At 41.7% G+C, this 21219-nt stretch overlaps 1 protein-coding gene across 4 annotated transcripts in view; it reads left to right on the top strand.

Annotated features, from left to right (window-relative positions):
* The window catches only part of ENPP2 (ectonucleotide pyrophosphatase/phosphodiesterase 2), a 104710-nt gene that overhangs the window by 75388 nt on the left and 8103 nt on the right, over positions 1-21219 (top strand). For 3 of the 4 annotated variants that reach the window (XM_066379401.1, XM_066379399.1, XM_066379402.1), the window contains 8 exons: positions 103-230; positions 2187-2274; positions 2440-2527; positions 3584-3768; positions 6750-6801; positions 15741-15877; positions 17214-17349; positions 18070-18147. In XM_066379401.1, the coding sequence (XP_066235498.1) occupies positions 103-230; positions 2187-2274; positions 2440-2527; positions 3584-3768; positions 6750-6801; positions 15741-15877; positions 17214-17349; positions 18070-18147 (892 nt within the window). The remainder of the gene's footprint in view (positions 1-102; positions 231-2186; positions 2275-2439; positions 2528-3583; positions 3769-6749; positions 6802-15740; positions 15878-17213; positions 17350-18069; positions 18148-21219) is intronic. The other variant, XM_066379400.1, reaches the window with a different exon arrangement.

The raw sequence follows: 21219 nt of genomic DNA, 5'->3' as shown, positions 1-21219 counted from the left end.
ACCTTTTCTTTGGCTTAAAACTTCCTTCAACTTTCTAGAGAGAGAATTTAAGCCTTTTTCTAGAAGACTCTATCTTAAGTCCAATTTCCATTGATATTTCAGTGTAAAAAACCAGATCAGCACTTTAAACCTTACCTGAAACAGCACCTTCCCAAACGTTTGCACTATGCCAACAACAGAAGAATTGAGGACATCCATTTATTGGTGGACCGCAGATGGCACGTTGCAAGGTAACTTGGGATTGGCTGGCTCAGTTTCTCATCTTCATAAGAGCTCTTTGGCAACTGGAGTAGTGCCTATAAGGTCCTCAGCCATCATAAGAAGAAATCTCACTGTTTCCAAAGTTTGTATGCTGGATAAACAACGCTGAGACAGTACATTTCCATTTTCTGGGTCTCAGTGTCTTGGTGTCTCTTTTTCAGTTTTTGAATTTACGTTCTAGCCTCTATTTTTATAACCTAAGTCAAAAGTGTGACTGGGACACTGCTTTGTGACAGACCACTGGACTGATGTGGTCTCAGTTGACTAGACTTAGCCTGTAGCAATTTTTATAGAGGAGTTCAGAAAATATTGTTAATCTGAAAACCTCTGTTACTGTGGGCATGTTTTATTTGGCCTTAACTATTTCAGTTGCTTATTTATTGTCTTGGACTACAAAGGACTTTGGTATTGAAAAGACCATTTCTTGCTCTGGAATCTTTTGTAGAACCTGTCCTCTGAAAGTTCTGAAACTTCCAAAGCGTTAATCGTTGGAAGTTTATCCCTCTTCACCCGAACCTGGCAGCAGCCTCTTTCTACTCACTCTTAGTTTGACTTTCTCCTTAAGGGAAGTGATGAGAATCGGTCTGTAGTAATAGCCGACCAGCTTCTATCTGCTCTCTAGCTAGGTGCTTGAATGACTTTCCAAGGGAGAGAGGAGAATGAGAACATGTACATTCTCTAGAAACTTATATCCACATGTAACACATGGAAGGACACTTGACAAATACCTAACTAGCCTTCTGTTATTGTCAGAGGGTTACAAAGAGTTAAATATGTAGGATTACAAAGAGATGCATGAAGTCCAGAGATTAATGAAATCATTTCGAACAGACATGAGGAGTCTTCATGGAAAAGTTGCAAAGATATGACCGAATGGCTTGGCTGAATGTGTCCCCTGCAGGAATGTTTGTGTATGGGGCGGCTTAGAAGGAACAGCAAGTTTGGTGCCATTGGTAGGTTTTCAGGAACTAAACCTGATCGTTGAGTGGAAACTAAATGAAAGACGATGAGATCTTAGCAAATTGGCAGAGACCAAAGCCAGACATTTTAACCAGCAGTAAATCTTTTAAACTCTTGCATTCTTGGGTTATTATATGTGCGTTTCTTATTAACCCAAGCTGAAAGTACTTTTTTTTTAAGGAGACCCAAATATTTAATTACTTTATTTTCCCCCAAGCAATTGACTTCAGTGTGACATATCCTATAGGTACTCAGAAAATATTTGTGAGGCGTGAAAGTTTTTTGGAAAAATGATATATGCCACTTAAGCAAAAGTCGTCTTCTTGTCACAGGGGAAGGTCCAGTGGTTTTGATGTATAGAGAGCAATGTTTCCATTTTCTATTTCTGGATTGAGATAAGTATTGAGGTGAGGCTGGCCTTTTGTCAGACCTGTTACTATTTCTGTTAAGTTTACCACTTCGTTGTACTTTTTTGCTGTATTACATCATAGGTAAAGTTGTATGCAAACATTTTTATAGAACACAGATCTCCATTCACTGATTAAACACTGCATATGTGGAAAGTGCCTACTATGTGTTTGGCATGAGCCTAGTGAGGGGTCTGTAGACGTGAATGGGCAAACATGGTCCCAGAGGGGAGAATCTTACCATCCCAGAGCTGAAGCTCATAGGCAGACAGAACAGGGTAACAAAGTGCTTTGCTCTGTGTGAGCTTGAGGCAGGAGGAGGGCGCCATGGCTTCAGTTCGGAGGTCTGCATTTGTCCTGAGCTGATTGTCGAGCAGAGGCACTTGGGAGGGATGAAGGGCATTGTCTTTTGATCACCACAGGAATGATGCAATTAAAACAGAGATAAATAGGCTTGCAAAACCTCTTCTTGGAGAGTCTTTGCGCACTGAAATTGGCTTTTTTATCCGAGTGATTTCATGCGAAATTCTGACTGATTGTATAATTGTTTCGATGTAGGAAACCTCTGGATGTTTATAAGAAGCCATCGGGAAAATGTTTTTTCCAGGGAGACCACGGATTTGATAACAAGGTCAACAGCATGCAGGTCTGAGCACTGAACTGGGAATTGAAAAGGAGTTTTAGCGATTCTTTGGATGAATGGGGAATGAAAGAAAGAGTGAAAGAAGTGACGTGGTATTCATAAGTAGGGCAAGGGTTACTACTGGGTATTAGTGGTATCTAATTGTTTTTGTTTTCTTATCTTTGGAAGACGGTTTTTGTAGGTTATGGCCCGACGTTTAAGTATAAGACTAAAGTGCCTCCATTTGAAAACATTGAACTTTACAATGTGATGTGTGGTAAGTCACTTACTAATCAAAACCAATGAAATAATCTTGCATTATCTTATGAACTTTGTCAATGTCAGAGAAAAAAATGAGGTGTCTTTCTTTCCCGGATCACCTCCCCCCCTGCAAAAATAATGCTGTAACTTGCCCATTGGTTTGAAGGACAGAATATCGTTCCCTTCTAAGGCTTCTTTGTCTTCCTCCACCAGTTGACTAATGAGGAGTTTTCATAGTGTTGCTGTTGGCAGCCTTTGGCCGATCCAACAGCATCACAATTTGAGCCTGCCGGTCAGAGACCTGGTGAAGCCAGAATCCTGCACAGAGCTTGCTCCCACCTCCATCTCTCGTGTTGCAGCCCAGTTCAAATTTTGCCAGCTTGCATCCTAGCCAGCGATTTATGTGCTCCTAATTATTTTTCTTCCTTGAACTTGTAGTTGCTGCATAAGGACAACTTTTCCTATTTAGTGAGGGAGTGCCAGGCTGGTGGTTAAAGGGGGAGTCTGAAAGTCGGGTCTCTTGGGTTCTTTTCTCATCTTGGCTGCTAGCTGTCCCCTGCCCTGCCTCTCAGCTTAGGCAAGTCACTGTGTGCAAGCTTGGCAACCACTCCCTTGCTATGAAATCAGCCTGTTCATTTCACAGCGGCCCTTCAGGGCACTGGGCCAAAGCCTCCTCTTGTCCCTGGACTTCTGTGGAGTGCATTGAAGGGCAGGCCAGGGGTTCTTTATTGATCATAAGACTCATTTCAGAATTTGGGATGCGGAGTTTCCTAGAAACGCAGAAAGGCATGACACTGATGCTCTTTGGCTTCCTTTACTTTTCTTTTGGGGGGAACATCTTTCTGTGATCCATCAATGAACATGCTGTTTCAGAAAGCTGTGGGCAACACGTGGTCAGGTTCGAATGGTTCAGGGAGAAAGAAGGGAGTGCCTACTATTATCTAGATTTGGTTTTATCAGATTCTGATTTGTGTTCAGAGTTTTCAGACCCTTGGAAGGTGAGTGGTTTTGGCTCTTGCTGCTTCTCATCATAATACCCTTACCAAGCCCTTGGCTTCTGTCTCCTCATCAGATCTCCTGGGCTTGAAGCCAGCGCCTAACAATGGGACCCACGGAAGTCTGAATCACCTCCTGCGTTCTAACACCTTCCGGCCAACCATGCCCGAGGAAGTCACCAGGCCCAGTTATCCAGGGATTGTGTACTTGCAGTCTGATTTCGACCTGGGCTGCACCTGTGATGATAAGGTAGAGCCAAAGGTAGAACTAATCTTTATGTTTATCATGGAGAAGGTTTTTGGGCGTAGAGCAGCGCTGTCCACTAGAACTTTTTGTGATATGTGAGTGGTCTGTATCTGTGTTGTCCAGAATGGTAGCAACTGGGCAGAGGTGATTTGTGAGTACTTGGAACTAAATTTTAAATTTTGTTTAACTTAATTTTTAATGTTGAAAGAGCCACATATGGCTTGTGGCTTGTGACTACCATACTGGATAGCATAGGCACAGAAGGACAAAAAAGTAGAATTTACAATGCTGTTTTGTGGGTTCAGAATTCCCAACCAAAGACTTTTTCTTTCTTTGTTTTTTTCAACTTGGCTCACATGTCAATCAGTCATGGTTCCAAAAGGAAACAGATGGCCCATGCAGAAGGTTTTTTGTTTTTTTTTTTTAAAGAGAGTTTAAAGGGATTGTTCCAATCCTGTTTAACGAGAGGGCTATTAGTAAAGTCTGAGCAGGGCAGAGGGATGTCAGTGAGGGATGGCGAAGCATCCTGGGGCTGACAGGGGACCAGTCCGAGGCCTGGACAGTGAAGGGAGGGAGCAGTTACGAGAACATGGAGAGAGAGCTATGTAAGAAGGAATAAGGGAATTTGATCGATGGGTACAGCCAACACTATAACCTTGTAGGGAAAGCTAGGGGAATAAATATCCCCAGTGGTCTTTCCTTTAATTCCCTGGTGGTGCCTCCTATCAGCGAAGCCCAACAGGAAGCTGGAGGGCAAGCTTGCTTTCTTGATGCTGTTCTGAGGGGTCAGTTCCTCAAAGCTCACAGAGCAGAGTAGGGAAGGGTACAGCATGGATTGGGGCGGCGGTGGTGGTGGTGCAAAAAGAGACTCCCCAGAAAATCATGTTTGCACAGCTTTGAATACCAGACAAGTTACTAGTGTTAAGCAATTGGTTGAATTTTAAAATTGATCAAAGACCTTTGTAGTTGTGAATCAGTGCTTCTGCCTGCAAGAAATAATGGTGTTACCACACTGAATTGATGTGATTCCAACACAAAGCAGAGAAATTGGTTATTTTTGCATGTGTGGTTTTTTTATGGGTAAATCTGTGTTCTTTCTATAATACCTTGAAAAATGTAAAAGAGTTCTTCCTGTGTCCCATACCCTACTGTTTGCTACCTTCCAGAATTCCTAGGGGCCTAGGGCCTAGGGGCCACCGTTTGGGAAGCTCACCTCTGGAGAAATTCAGTTTGCTCTCCACCCACCTCCCCTGTCCTTTTCTGTCCTCCCTACTTTTTGCTCCTAGCGAGAACCAGTGAGGGTGATGACTCTCAGACCTCAGCTGGAGAAGTTGCACTGCCAAAGTCAACAGGAAGTGGTTTTTGAAATGGATTCTAAATATAACCTTTAAGTACTCTATTAGTTGTATCTTGTTTTCTGAATTACCTTTCTCCTGAAGAACAAGAAATATTTGGGATGTGTAATCTTAAGCCATATTGGAGGAATAATGGATTGTCTTTATCTTGTCTATGGGTTTCTCTAAAAGACTATCTTCCTTTTCTTAAACAAACAAACAAACAAGCAAGCAAGCAAAACCCTAGACATACTGAAAAAGTGTAGAGATTAATAATATGACTATCTCATATACACATAATGAGAAAAAAGACATTACAGAGTCAGTGGAAGCTCCATGTGTACCCTTCTTACCCCTGACCCCACATTCTTCCTATTCCAAAAGATATCTAGTATCTTAAATATAGTGCATAATTGTCATGTGCGTCTCTAACTTTTATTCAATGCACATGTATCTCCTAACTGATATAGTAGTGAATCTTTAGTTTAGTTCCCTAAAATAACCTATAGTATAGTTTTGCATATTATAATTTTTGTATGCTTATTAAACTATGTGTCCTGAAATTATTTTTGTCATGTGTTTTGAGATTTATGAATGTTAATACATTAACTTTAAGCTCACTTTTACTTTTAATAGTTATTATTTAATTGAAAAATATAGTGATTTTACTCATTTTTTATTTGAGAACATTTGGCAATTTCCAATTGTTCACTCCTCCAACAATCCCTCAATAGACGTTATTGTAAATGTCATCTTGTGCACATATGCTAGATGCGTCTCTTGGATAGTGAAGATAAAGTTGCTGAGCTATTACTTTTCAGACTTGCTGAGTCATTACCTTTTCAGCTTTGGAAAAAGCAGTTCCACAAATTAGTTTAGGCATCATGTTAATGTACCTAGGGATTAATCTGAAATATTGAGGCCCTATTCTAATTAATTTACATATATGTGCCCAAATAATCATCATCACCAGCATGAGAGTTTGGTATCATGGTTATTCAGTTTTAAGAAAAGGAAAATAGGCCCTGGCCGGTTGGCTCAGCGGTAGAGCGTCGGCCTGGCGTGCGGGGGAGCCGGGTTCGATTCCCGGCCAGGGCACATAGGAGAAGCGCCCATTTGCTTCTTCACCCCCCTCCCTCCTTCCTCTCTGTCTCTCTCTTCCCCTCCCGCAGCCAAGGCTCCATTGGAGCAAAGATGGCGCGGGCGCTGGGGATGGCTCCTTGGCCTCTGCCCCAGGCGCTAGAGTGGCTCTGGTCGCGGCAGAGCGGCGCCCCGGAGGGGCAGAGCATCGCCCCCTGGTGGGCAGAGCATCACCCCTGGTGGGCGTGCCGGGTGGATCCCGGTTGGGCGCATGCGGGAGTCTGTCTGACTGTCTCTCCCCGATTCCGGCTTCAGAAAAGTACAAAAGAAAAAAAAAAAAAGAAAAGGAAAATAATCCATGGTGAGATTAAAGAAGGTGCCAATGACCATAGAACTACTAGGAAGTGGCTACCAACTTGAGATAAAGTTATAACTCCTCTACCAAGTGTATAATATTGATGACATTTAGGATCCTGTTTTGAATTTAACAGGCTGCTAAGTAGAGACAAGGGTACAAGAAAGAAGGACCATTTCTGATTTGCCTTCTTTTTTCTTTTCTCTTTCTGGTTTTCACACATGAAGAATAAATTGGATGAACTCAACAAGCGCCTTCACGTAAAAGGGTCTACAGAAGGTAAGAAGTTGATGGAAAAAGCAATTGGATAAATTTTTTTTTTTTTTAGTTTTTCCAAAACTGAAGAGACTTATTTATTTCATAGTGTAAGCACAATATTTTTTTAAAATTCAAATTTGGATTGCAAAACGGTTTCAATATCCATCTGGCAAAGGGTGTTGTTTTACTCTATCTACACAGATGCCAACTGTGTAATAGAATTCACTGCATTTTCCCCCTTCCATAACTTCTAAGCTCTTTAAAAAACAAACATACAATTGTGTAGCTGATGGGTCATAAGTTAGGGTGCTGATGAGAAATTCTATGAAAGGACTAAAAGTCACATTATAAATAATAGCAGCTGGTACCTATGCCGTCACTCACTTACATGGAGGGTCACAGTGTATGTTGTGGTGGGGAGAGATGGACAGAAGGAACCCACTCAAAACTCCCTGTTCATACAAAGATCATCTTGAGCCCTAACTTTTTCTCTTATTTTATGTAAGATAACACGTATGTATTAGTCAACTTTTGCAAGCTTGTGAAAAAAAAAAAAAGACTCTGATTTATACCAAGAAAGCTATGTGTCTTGCTTGCATTTCAGTATGATAGGCTAAGCACGGTTCTGCCTCACGTCTATTCATTCTTCAGGAATCCAGGGAGAAGGAGCAGCCCCCAGCTGGGCCACGCCATTTCATGGCAGAGAGAAGGAGGCAGGGCAGAACCCATGTCACGGGTCTCAGGCTACTGCTTTTATGAGGCATTGGTTACCTTCATGGTTCACTGGTGACAGCAGGGAACGTGAAAACAATGGGGTAGAGAAACCGATTCTTTTGACCGGGACACTGCCCTGTAAGTCACATGGCCGTGGGTGGAAGTAATAATTAAGGACAATAATACATCTACCGCACCAGCTCTTCTAGTTGGTTTTGAAATTCCAGAAAATTAGAAGAAATTAGAAGAGAAGGGAAATGCTCCTATCCTGTTTATTACAGTCGATGGGATAGTATCTTGTAACAGCAGGGGAATGACTAGAAGTATATTAAAAAGTAAACAGAACTCAAGCACGGCAGCCCCAAGTCATGCAATAAAGATGCACAATTTCTCCAGAGAGCAAGCAGTACTTGAGTTATTAGCTTACATATGGTTCTGTTTATCACATGTGCTGCTTCCAATCTGATTAAGCAAAGGTTAAGGAAACCAGTAGAAGATTTTATTTACTTATTTTCCCTCTTTATAAAAATCTTCATCTTCTTTCTTCTCCTCTTTCTGCACCATCCACCCTCCCCCTTCTCTCTTTGATCACAGAACACACAGACTCTGTGACATGTAATTGGATGAACACAGCTTTGAAGATAGGACTTGGTTGGTGGAAGGTACACAGATCCTTCACAAACCCGAGAAGTGATTTGAAATGTTTGACATCTAACCTCTAGTGGACTAGAGTATCATTGTAATTAGAAATATTGGAATGTTGCCAGGGTCATAGGGTATGGAGGCTCATGATTTGAGTTTTTCAAATATTCCATCACCAAGGCGGAGAAATAATACTAAGTGTTTCTTTTCTAAAAGTCACTAATGAGACAGGGTATTATGATCACTTTCAATTGACTCCCATGTTTCTGCTGATTCAAGCGCTGGCTCTTCCTGGCACTAAAGTGTTTCCATGTGGGGGATAAAGAAAGCTGCATTTAGTTTGCTGGTGGCAGTGTGCTCATGTGACAGAACCAGTCCCACCTCTCAGCAGTCACAGTAGCCTCGAGCTTCTGAGCAGGGAAATGAGAGCTGTCCTCTAGGTGAGTCACTCACTGCCTTCTGGGGCTGGAAGGACCTGTTGCTAGTGACCTCACCCATCCATCGCTCAGTGCCGAGGGGAACTCAGGTGTCTTATTTCAAGATGATTTTACATTACTGAAGCTTAAAATTTATATACTTTCATGGAAATGGACCCTCATGGGCATTTTTTTTTTTTTGACAGAGACAGAGAGTCAGAGAGAGGAACAGACAGGAAGGGTGAAAGATGAGAAGCATCAATTTGTTGCGGTACCTTAGCTGTTATTGATTGCTTTCTCATATGTGCCTTGACAGGGGGCTATGGCAGACTGAGTGATCCCCTGCTCAAGCCAGCGACCTTGGGCTCAAGCTGGTGAGCCTTGCTCAAACCAGATGAGCCCACGCTCAAGCCAGCAACCTCGGGGTCTCGAACCTAGGTCCTCCGCGTCCCAGTTTGATGCTCTATCCACTGTGCCACCACCTGGTCAGGCCCTCATGGGCATTCAATGAGTGTCCACCTGGGTTGGAAATCACTCTGAAACATCTGGTTGTCAGTTGTATCACCAACAGTTTCCTAGCTAAGACTTCACAATGGTGACAGAAAATGTTAGTGGACCTGCTAGCACATTTCCCTGGTCTGTTCATGGCCTATTGGGATAGCCTTTGATGATATAAGCCAGACTTTAAGACTATTACTATTTTGAAATAGAAATAATTACATTCACTGTCTTACTGTGCACGAACCCTTTCCTTGTTTCGAGTCTGGAGTATGTGTAAGTCTCAGTGTCCTTTCTTTCTTGTCTTTCTGTCTCTCGGTCTCTCGGTCTTTGTCTGCCTCTTTAAGGATCCTACTTCAGTCACGTCTTCAAAGTGACGTTTTCTTGATCAGAGCTCTTTCGGGTCATTATGGCGTATCCAGAGTGATGACTCTAGTCTCCCACCCGAAGTATTCAATGACTGCTCCCTTGCAAGAGACCCTCATGTGTCCGAGTTACTGGGTGTATGCATACGGGTGTGTTAGCAGTTACTGCTTCCCCTTTTGGGGTGGCTTTGAACATACATTGAGGCTTTTAGGCATTTTTCAGACCTAAAGTTCTATACAAATGTGAAATTTTACTACTTTTATTTCTAGCTTTTCAAACAGGCCCTGTAGGCAGCTGATTTTTTTTCAGAATAAACTATGTGCTATGCACATTTTTATTTGTAACATTCCTATGTGGATATTTTAATGTCATGGGCCATAGAAGAACCCACTTGTACATCTATACAAAACATACCTGTAAAAGCTGTGCATAACAGTAATGGAACAACCAAGGGTTTGTATTTGAGGTAATAAAAGAAAGGTATATGAAGTTAACCTCAGGCAATATTTTGCTACAAATATTTTTCTCTAGGTAGTTAATCTGTTGTTGTACAAACAAATCCTTTATTTAAAGAAAGAGGAAAAATATATAATCTTCAAAAATAGTGATCGAAACTGCTTCCTAAAGCCTTAATATGACTAGATATGTGGTGAATTCTGGATCTTAATTGCATGACTGTTGTTGTTTCTGGATCCCATGAGCTTCATGTCTTGGGAAACTTACTGTGCAATGAAAAATCATTTCTTTGTGACAGTGAGTCAGTGGATGGATGAATGAACAAAATGAAAACTCAGAATCTCTCATAACAAGTGGTTCTGTCCCGTAAGCCAGGTAGAATTGTCACTGTAAGAATAATTGCACTACCTGACCAGGTGGTTGCTCAGTGGATAGAACATCAGACTGGGATGCAGAGGACCCAGGTTCAAAATCCCGAGGTCACCAGCTTGAGTGCAGGCTCACTAGCTTGTGCTCTGGGTCTCTCGCTTCAATGTGGGATTATAGACATGACCCCATGGTCTCTGGCTTGAGCCCAAAGGTTGCTGGCTTGAGCAAGGGGTCATTCACTCTGCTGTAGCCTCCCAGTCAAGACATATATGAGAAAGCATTTAATGAACAACTAAGGAGCCACAATGAAGAATTGATGCTTCTCATCTCTCTCCCTTACTGCCTGTCTGTCCCTATCTGTTCCTCTCTCTGTCTCTCTCTCTCCATCTCTGTCATACACACACAAAAGGAGTAATTTCACTATTTATTTTCACCTTAGTCTTTCTCTATTTACATGGCTGTAAAAATGTGTTATATTTTACTAATGAGGTTGACATACACTATTATCTTTGTGGAAAAAAGGAATTAAAAATCATTTAACACCTCTATAGGTTTGGCCCTCTGTCACACAGAAGAGAAATTCATTTGGACAAGGAAGAGGACCTAAACACTAGTCATTCTTGTTAACTTTAAAACACAGTCTGACTATGATCAGAGAGGGAATCTCCTCTGTACTTTTCAATTCTGAAATGTTTCTCGTTTTTATTTTTTTCTGGAGATGTTAGTTGCAGTGAAGATGTTACTTGTGCTAAAGTGTTTCTCCGTGTGTATGTTTTGGGGAAGACTTGGAAAAATCAATGCATAGTATAATTGTTTATGATTGATAGTAGGATTCGAGATGAAGAGAATAGAATAAGACATTGCATTTTAATAACCTTTACCTACCAATATTTCTCTAATAAAACACTAAAACTATGACTAAGACTACATACAGCTGCTTTGGGTCAAGTTTTCACACGTTTGTCTCCAAACAGTGCAACACCCTGGTGAAATATGAGACCTCAGGGAATTAAGGTTTAGAATCACACAGCTATCAAAAACTGAGATGAGTTTTGATTCTAGTTCAACAGGACACTAAAGGCCCTGTACTTTCCTGTGAATGATCCTTCTTATTCTAAGGGCTGGACAGAGAGACTCTGTCAGGAGAGACTCTTGGTGCAGATAAGGATTTGGAAGTTGTTTCTGAAGTCCTAGATGCTTTGATACACATGCTGTCCTCATTGGCTTCTCCAAAGTCTCAACTCAGGCAGAGCTCGTGCCCAGGTGTAGCTGGATCTTCACTGCGATTTTCCCTCCGTTAGAGTCACTCAGCAGTCAGTGTCCATTTGAAACTGCTCAAGATGCTAAGGAGAAGAATAATGGACCAGGGGATGCAGGCCTGAATTCTAGGTGTTGCTATGGTACTTAATTATCTTACACAAAAGATGAGCCTTCTCAGTAAAGTGTAGATGATATTGATCTGCTTAGTCTGTCTCTTGGAGTTATATTTTTCAGGTCATATTAGAAAGTTAGTTCCTTATTGTCATAAAGAACAATATTTAAAAAAATATAAAGCAAGCTTTTAACAAGTATTTACCAAGTGGGTATTCATTCAACAAGTATTTTCCAAGAAGAAAGGATGTGTTGGACATTGTTGGAAGTAGAGAGACAATAGTGAACAAAACAGATAAAATCCCCGTTCTTGTCGTTATTACTTTATTATGAAATTTAGCCAGTTGATGAATTACAGTGTAGTGTTTTAAGGGTTGAAGACATGAATAGAAGCATTAACTCCAATCCCGGAGGGGGCTGGCATGGTAGTTAATGATAGCAAACAATCTCAAGGCAAAGGAGGAGAAAGGAGGCAGGAAAAAGAAAGTGCTCGGGTAGAGATTTTGTGATCAAGTATAAGAGCACATTATTGTGGGAATGACGTTTTTAAAAAAAAAACAAAACAAGAAGGAGAAATTTTCATGTGGCTCTCAAATCAGCCAGCTAATCTGTGAAACTGTGAGTCAGGAAGCTGAGGAGGGAAAAGGAACACAAACTCAACTCCAGATGGCCAAATTTTGAAAGACAAGAAGAATGAACTCTGGGAGAGTCCACAACCACTTAAAAGGATTTGACTCACAGTATTTTGCCAAGTGTGGTATCTGAAGGAGAGCCTTGGCATGAACCAAAAATGCCAGAGACTATTGTAAACAGGGCACTGGGTGTGGAATGAAGACCCTCTCTGGAATTCCATGGAGAAGGAACCTAACTTGGAGAGACACGGGCTGGACTAGATCCCATATCAAGACATCATGACAAACATACTTCAAAAGCAGAGGCTCTCAGGCTTGTCTCCGGGTGGCTGGTCTCAAGACAGAGAGCTTATGTGTCCAAAGACAGAGATTCAGGTACACTTCTTATGGCTCAAGTTAAGGACATCTGCTAAACAGAAATGCAGTGGGTGGCTTGCCCACGATGTCATGTAGAGTAGCAGAGTCAGGCTGCGACCAAGAGTCTGTGGTCCTTTGATACTGTGATACACTGGACAAGGAAAGTCTACATTTTGATTCTGGATTTTCAAGTTTGTATTTCTTACTGCAAAGATTATTTTACCTCTTTCCTAGATGAGATGATGATGCTTCAGGAAAACCCAAGTAGATTCTTTGGGTCAGTTGGAGATCTTGGTTAGACTAGGAAACTGTTGAAACCACTACATTGTTTTTTTCTTTTTCTTCATGTCATAGATGCCCAGTTAACAACTGAGAAAAAGTTAGTTCATATGATCTATTTGTGCTTCAGTTATGTGCCCCAAACTGCACTTCTGCATAGCTTGGAAGCTCTGATGTGTACATTTCTAAAGAAAATTGAGTCTTTACATGCAGAGCATAAGAATGACTAGGATGGAGAAGCTTAATGGGAAGTCTTTCAGGAGAAACTAAATCGTAGATGCCTCTGCATTTTTTGTCCCTTCTCTCCTTCTCCTCTTGTGTCTCTTCCATGTGGATTGATCAATGTGACTATATTATTTGTCATCCACTTTTGGGTAGGTAGAGGGGCACTATTAACAGTTATGTCAGGGCAACAGGCATAAACAGGGATGTGGACCTGACTTAGCTTCCTGTGTTCTGTGAGGACTGTACTGATGCCCCCTCACTCCCATCTGCAGCATTCATAGTGCTGTGTTCCCAGTGCTCTCCATAGACATCTCTGATACAGTGTGCCCTGTTGGTCTCTCCCCTTGAACTGGGATCTTTTGGGGCGGGGGTTTGGAGGAGGTTGTTTTGGGGGGGTTTGGTGACAAAGACAGAGAGATTCAGAGAGAGGGACAGATAGGAACAGACAGACAGGAAGGAAGAGAGATGAGAAGCATTAAGTCTTCATTGTGGCACCTTAGTTGTTCATTGATTGCTTTCTCATATGTGCCTTGACCAAGGGGCTACAGCAGACTGAGTGACCCCTTGCTCAAACCAGTGACCTTGGGCCCAAGCTGGTGAGCCTTGCTGAAATCAGATGAGCCCATGCTCAAGCTGGTGACCACGTGGTCTCGAACCTGGGTCCTCCGCATCCCAGTCCAACACTCTATCCACTGTACCACCACCTGGTCAGGTAAACTGAGCTTTTTGAGGAAAAGAGCTCTATCTTAATTATCTTTGCCTAGTATCTCTATTCTATAGCCCAAGGCCAGTCACAAAGAAAATACTCAGTAAATGTTGGATGAGAGGTAATACATTAATAAAACATTAGAAGGTAGACGAGTGACAGGATCAGTGGAGAAATTATTCCTGGTGGAAAGGGAATCACATTGTATAAAAACATAGACTTTCTAATGTCCATGAGCTGAGTGCTGCAAATAAGTCAGCCACCGTGGAAGGGAGTGTTATGTTGAAAAATGTCAATGAATGAGGAGGCCTGAAGGGGCCAGAGTTGGCAGAGTCCATACATAGATCGTCCCAAACTATTGTTTGGTGGCTGCTCTAAGGAGGGGTGTGGCTCGAAGAAAACAGCTGCTGTTGTCTCTTAAAGGAAGAGACTGGGTGCTAGGCTTGCATTTAAACCTGGAAGAATGTGTTTGGTAAGCATTTAAACTTGAATGGTAAAAAGAGAATAGCTTCTCAAAAAATTTTGATACTTCTGCTTCCAGCTGAAACCAGGAAATTCAGAGGCATCAAAAATGAAAACAAGGAAAACGTTAATGGAAATTTTGAACCTAGAAAAGGTTTGGTTTGAGTTTCAAAGGAAAGTCTTGCTTGGTTTACTGGCCCCCAAGAACCACTGTTTTGATTTGCTGGCTTTTTTTGTTGTTGTAGTTGTTCATTATATTTCACTTATATAATGTTATCATATTGTGTTTTAATTCTTAGGGGTGGGTCCTTAAATTTGGCAGCTTAACCAAGGCTTCTAGATTTACTGCAGTGCAATGAGCAACCCCCCTGCAAGGGGCTATGCTGTAACAGTATGGGCCGCTTTGCCTCAAATAAGCAGTTCTACTTGGGGAAGGTCTTACAAAGTATTCTACGAAGAGTTTTCTGTTATTTGCATAGACTGGTAATACTTTAATTAAAGCAACATGTATAAATAATTTAATAAGTGATTGCCAGAAATGATTTTCTCTAATAAAAATAATCATAATTGTTTTCAATGATCACTTAGGGAATTGTGAATTGCCTAAAACTCCATACCTCAATCTTGAAATATTGCGGTTCTGTAAGACCTCAATTTCCAAGAATCTATGGAAGTTCTGAACTGGGCAGATCGAGCTGCGAACAAACAGTCGTTGTGGGTTTTGGAATGCAAGTCTGCACACCAAACTCTTATCTCTTCTTCCTAAAAGAGGGAGATATCAGACAAAAGATATCAGAGCTTTCCCTCTATGTTCTGGGGTCTTAGCTGAGTTCTTTAGTAACTGATGACCTCCCTCTTCTGTCTTTAAAGAATGCTCATGAATGTCCACTTATTTTATCTATACATGTTCCTTTAAGTTTTTACCTTAAGAGTTCTCCTCCTTGTGACAAAGCTGCTTACTTTAAATGCTCATTACTGCTCACCGTTTATGCTGAAATGATGTGTATTTGAGTTGCTGTTTGCAACTAATGATCCAAGGGTGCCTTCCTCTTAATTAAATCATTGGTTAATTTGATGTGCCTTTTCAGGGGTCAAGTGAATTAATTCCACAAAAATCAACCCTATTGACTGCTCATTCAGCTGAATCATTTTAACATCTGCTAACCACATTTCCTTCCTATACAGATTAAAATCCTTTGCCACTAAAAAAGAAAACATTGGAATAAATATAACCTTTGCATTATAGTGTTGATAACTGTAAGCCTTGATCCATGCTTAGGTGATCAGATAAGCCACAAACGTGTTAGGAGAACTCACTTGATTAAATTAAGGAGAAGGAGCTCTACATTATTAATAAGTAAGCAAGCAAGCAAATTTTGGACAACTGAACTCTCTTCCAATATTTTTTTTAACACTTGACGTAAAATTTAATTTGTGGTTAATATGGTTTGTTTATTTCTTTCCTAGAGAGACACCTCCTCTATGGGCGCCCTGCAGTGCTGTATCGGACAAGATATGATATCTTATATCACACAGACTTTGAAAGCGGTTATAGTGAGATATTTCAAATGCCACTCTGGACATCATACACTGTTTCCAAACAGGTCATTGAGAAAATTAGGTTTTATAAGATTCTTCATGTGATTACCCTGCTTGCATTTGTATAATAATTGCTTGCATAACAGAATTTTGCCTTAGAAAATATTTTAATTTTTCCTGATGAAAAACAATCCCATGTTGGATCTGTTGCAAGATGTTTGGAACTAGACTTTATGCAATACTCTCATAACTTTATGATGATATGTTAAATATCAAAGGGGACATAATAATTTTTCCAGTTTCATTTACTTCGCTTGTTATTGCCCAGTAGCTACAGAAGTCACCAAGATTTGTTTGGTTTAACATACTTTGTTAGAGTAGTTTTAGGCTTATAGCAAAGTGGAGTGGAAAAGACACAGTTTCCATATACCCTCCCCCCACAGCCTCCCCACTATCAGCATTCTTTTTATTTTTGAGGGAGAGGAGGGGAGATAGAGAGACAGACTCCAGAATGTGCCTCAGCGGATCTACCTGGGAAGCCCCCTATGAGGCAGTGCTCTAGCCATCTTGGACCATTGCTCAGCAACCAAACTATTTTTAATGCCTGACATAGAGGCTCTGCAGAGCCATTCTCAGTGCCCGGGACCAACTTGCTCAAACCAATCTAGCCATGGCTGCAGGAGGTGAAGAGAGAGAGAGAAGGAAGATGGGTGGAGAAGCAGATGGTTGCTTCTCCTGTGTGCCCTGACTGAGAATCAAACCCAGGACTTCCACATACTGGGCCAATGCTCTACCACTGAGCCAACCGGCCACAGTGTCTATTTGCTTCTCAAAAAAGTTTTATATTAGAGTTTCAATTTTAATGAAGATGAGTTATGTTTAGATCAAGGATTAGAAATGTTTATTTGGCAGTTGAGAGTATGTTTTTAATTTCTGAATACAACCAAGTGTTTCCACTACTCCAAGCACAGCTTCTTGTTCATTGTACCATGTGTATGCATGTCTATCCTCGTACATACAATATGTAGATGCAGTCTTTCTATTTCTAGAGAGCAAATCTGTATTCTTTCTCAGGATATTATTTTTAAATATGTTCTGTGGAATCCTATTTATTATTTCAACAGTGGGATTCCTGGCTTTATTATTGATTTGAGTTCTGCTGCTAAAAAGATAAGAACTTGAAAATTACTGGCTTACTGTATTTAAAACTGAAGTCTTGGGGGGGGGTTTTGTTTTGTTTTTTGTTTTTTTTAGGAGTCAGAATGTCAGAATATGAGCTATAGTAAAATCTAGAGGGGTTGCGATCCTGGCTCTTCCAGAGCTCTCTGGTTTCTGTGTGTCCCTTTGGTTTGATGTTGTCTTTGTGATGACATTACTGACTACCTCTGACTCACCACACAGGCTGAGGTCTCTGGCATCCCTGAGCACTTGACCAACTGTGTCCGTCCTGATGTTCGTGTGTCTCCAAGTTTCAGTCAGAGCTGTTTGGCCTACAAAAATGATAAACAGATGTCTTATGGATTTCTCTTCCCTCCTTGTAAGTTATAGAGCACCAGGATCTTCCCATCCTAGAAGGATGTAATTTTGTGGAGTCTGGAGTGTGCAACATGGTGTTTAGGGCTTCAGCGGTTTTCAGGCTTTCTTCAGGAGAGCTGCTTCAGACAGAGGAGATGAGCTGCCCTGAGGTCCTTCCAAAACTGACAGGCAGAGAGACCTGGCTTCTGCAAATCCTACTCTCCAAGGGGTCTATTGTGCAAGGGGATATTCTATGTGCCCCCTCCTGTCATTACTGAGAATTTGAAAGGGAAATAGTAAATCATGAAGACATTATTATAGAAAGAACACTATAGAGGTGTTCTTATCTCTTAAGGAGACATGAAGCCATTTAATTATCTCTCATTACCTTGATGACGGTTTTTTAAAAGTCCAGATTAACTGGCGAAATAAAGGACTACTTTGCATATATTTAGTAGACCCAAGATAGGTAGGAAGAAAAGGCATTGTAAAAAATTTTTGAAATGTCACCCCATTTAAATTAATAAAAAATTAAAAAAAAATTTTTTGAGAGAGAACTATTGAGTGAAAGGAAGAGATTGAGTGGGAAGGGAAGTAGGAAATTCCGTGTAAAGGAAGGACTGAGCGAGAGAAGAAAGAGAGCCTTCCCTTCAGGCTGTTTGGACCATTTTAGAAGATTGAGTGTTTTATTGCTATAGGTTTTGGGTTAATAATGGACACTGTTTGTTTTATTAATGTTTAGATCTGAGCTCTTCACCAGAAGCCAAATATGATGCATTCCTTGTAACCAATATGGTTCCAATGTATCCTGCTTTCAAACGTAAGTCCAACGTTTACTGAGTAAACTAGTATTTATGAAAAAAAGATCTCTAAATGTACCACTTAACTTTTCTACCTTTATATTCCCTTTTGGGCTTAGCCTTTATAATATTTGAAGTGCTTTCATGTAAACTCTCTACTGTTAATCTACAATATGAATTTGTAACAGAGGTGAGCAGGTTCTTCATCCATTGTTTATAATTAAAAAATGGAATCACTAGCAGTGACCCAGATCATGAGTGGTAGAAGCTGAACTAGACCACTTTGTGTTTTTCTTTAATCTGGTTTTCTTCCTATTTCAGTGCTCCGTATGTGGCTGCTTAAACAGGGGCTTTTCTGTATTTTGGGGGCCACTTGACATTTAACAGCATCTACGTTTATTTATTGAATGTTCCGGTAAAAGCTACTAATCCCTCTCTCCTTCAGGGTGATGTTGTATTCTGAATGTTGATCTTGAACCTAGTAAGAGCTGACTTGTCTTCTGAATCATTAGAATACCAAATTCAGATATTCTTAGAGCTTTGCAAATTATTTTAGGTTCTCTGACCACTCATCATTTTTTTGTACAGGACATAAATATTTGTGGTTGATAGTGATGCTGTGATTGATAATAAGCACAATGAGCCCTGGGCCAGATACTAGGTTCTAGTCCTAAGAGGATGGACCTCTAAGCTATGTGATCATAGAAATGCCATTTAACTTCCCATTTGTAAAATTAAGAGATCTGATTGCATGACTTCTATGGTTTATATGTAGATTAATGACTTGTCCATTAGCCAAAAAAATCCATTTTCTATTTCTGATAACAAATCATTCATTTATTCACCCATTTATCCACCCATGTACTCATCCATGCATGTAGTTGAACATAGAGAAAGCATTATGGAGTAGCTTTTATCTCCGTTTAGTTTCCTTACCGTGAGCAGACCTGCCTGCTTACAGGAAAGACGGGTAGAGCAAGCATCACTACCTCCCTGGCGCAGGAGCAACGGGCTCTGTTACTGGACTCTCAGAGATGAGGTAAAGCCTCAAAATAGGACTCATGGGACAAATGATTGTAGAAGATCATCTGCAGTGGCATGCCCCCCCAACCTGACACGGTGAAATGGCCAGCATGGTTTAGAGGGGACACATATTTATTTGATGTCCTCAGTCAGTAAATGAAGGTTTATTCAAAGGTGGAATCCATTGCTTATGAGTGAAAAATTAAAGTACACTCTTAAAAGGTTTACTGGTTATTCTCCGACCCCACTGAGAAATGTTTCAGAAACCCACTTCGATACATTTGTCATAACGTTAGACAAATGCAGCTTAGCTGAATTTCCACAAATCAGGGTTTCCTGGATGCCTATATTCACACCGATGCCTCTCTGCTCAAGCAGTAACAAAGGAGACGCGGTGCCACCCAAGGCTGGTGTGGCAGGGGGCCCTGCTGAGGGCTCACAGTGTTCAGGGGAAGGGTCGTTCCCATGCCACATTTCTGCGGGTTTGGCCCTGTGATTGTGCTCATTGTTATTTCTGTCCCTCCTTGCCTCTTCTGTTACTATGCTTAAGTTAACGTTTGAGCTTCTGTTCCACGGCCCTTTTTTTTTTTTTTTTCTGAAGCTGGAAATGGGGAGAGACAGTCAGACAGACTCCCGCATGCGCCCGACCGGGATCCACCTGGCACGCCCACCAGGGGGCGATGCTCTGCCCCTCTGGGGCGTCGCTCTGCCGCGACCAGAGCCACTCTAGCGCCTGGGGCAGAGGCCAAGGAGCCATCCCCAGCGCCCGGGCCATCTTTTGCTCCAATGGAGCCTTGGCTGCGGGAGAGAAAGGAGGGGGGGGGTGGAGAAGCAAATGGGCGCTGGGAATCGAACCCGGGTCCCCCGCACACCAGGCCGACGCTCTACTGCTGAGCCAACTGGCCAGGGCCTCCATGGTCCTTTCTTTATTGCAAATAATTACCTGTGGTTTTTTGGCTCTGTGGGGGCTGCTCTTTCTCAGTCAGAGTATCAGAAGATATCAGAGCAGTTGAAGTACTCTGAGAAATATGGCCAAGTCTTTTGGCCTGGGGCGGGGGTAGGGAGGGGACACCTCATCAGCCCTGTGTAGAGGAGAGCGTAGTCCAATAGGACTTTCACAACCAACCCAGTGTTTGCCTCTCCCATTTTCTTCTGTTAGTCCTTTCCTTTGCCTTTCTCCTTTCTCATTCAGCTCTTTTCCTGCCCCTCAGCTCAGTTGTAATGCTAACTGGAGCCAGAGGGGACAGTTATGTCCTCTCCAGTGTGTGACCTGGAAGCTGAGACATAAATATTGGAGAAGGGACCTGACTCACATGGATCAGGGAATGTGTTTTCCAAGCAAAAGGAAGAGCAGATGCAAAAGTTTGGTTGGGAATGAGTCGGCAAGGCTGTGGACAGAAAGCAAGTCACGTACCTGAGGGGGAAGGGATGAGAAGGAAGCCATGGAGGGAGGCGGGACCCCAGTGGAAAGCTGGGGTTTTCTTCTAATTATGTACAGTGAGAACTCATCTGAAGTGATAGAAATGGGTGTTGGGGGGAGTGTGATACAGTCTGGTTTAAGATGTAAAAGGATCCATTTATATAGATCCATTAATATAGGGAAGTAAGAGTTTCTTACCGAGAGCCCAGGAAGTAGTCTTTTGTAGCTTATTGCAGAGAGGATAGTGTCTTAGACTGGGGTGGATGCAGTGGAAAGGGTGAGAAGTGGCCAGATCAGACGACTGGGATATATTTTGGAAGTGGCCCCGACAGGACTTGTCCACATAGACATGAAGCAAGGGATGCCTCCGAGGATTTTGACCTGTATATCTGAGTGAGTGCTGGATGTCATCAACTGTGCTGGAGAAGCCAAGAGTTGGAGCAAGATTGGGAAGGATAGTCAAGAACTCTATTTGGATAAATTTTTGCTCTACATCGTTAGTAGGTATTCAAGTGGGACCATGAGTTGGGTAGTTGGGTAGCATGCCTGCAGGTCTGTCATGGCTAGAGACTGGGGAACTAGCATTCTTATGAGATCAGGAAGGAATAAAAAGTAGATTAAAGCCTTTTTTAAAATTTCTCAAAAATAG

Source organism: Saccopteryx leptura, chromosome 3 (assembly GCF_036850995.1).
Source record: "Saccopteryx leptura isolate mSacLep1 chromosome 3, mSacLep1_pri_phased_curated, whole genome shotgun sequence".
NCBI classification, from domain to species: Eukaryota; Metazoa; Chordata; class Mammalia; order Chiroptera; family Emballonuridae; genus Saccopteryx; species Saccopteryx leptura.
Note: the sequence above shows the minus strand (reverse complement) of the source record. Positions and strands in the feature narration are given on the sequence as shown.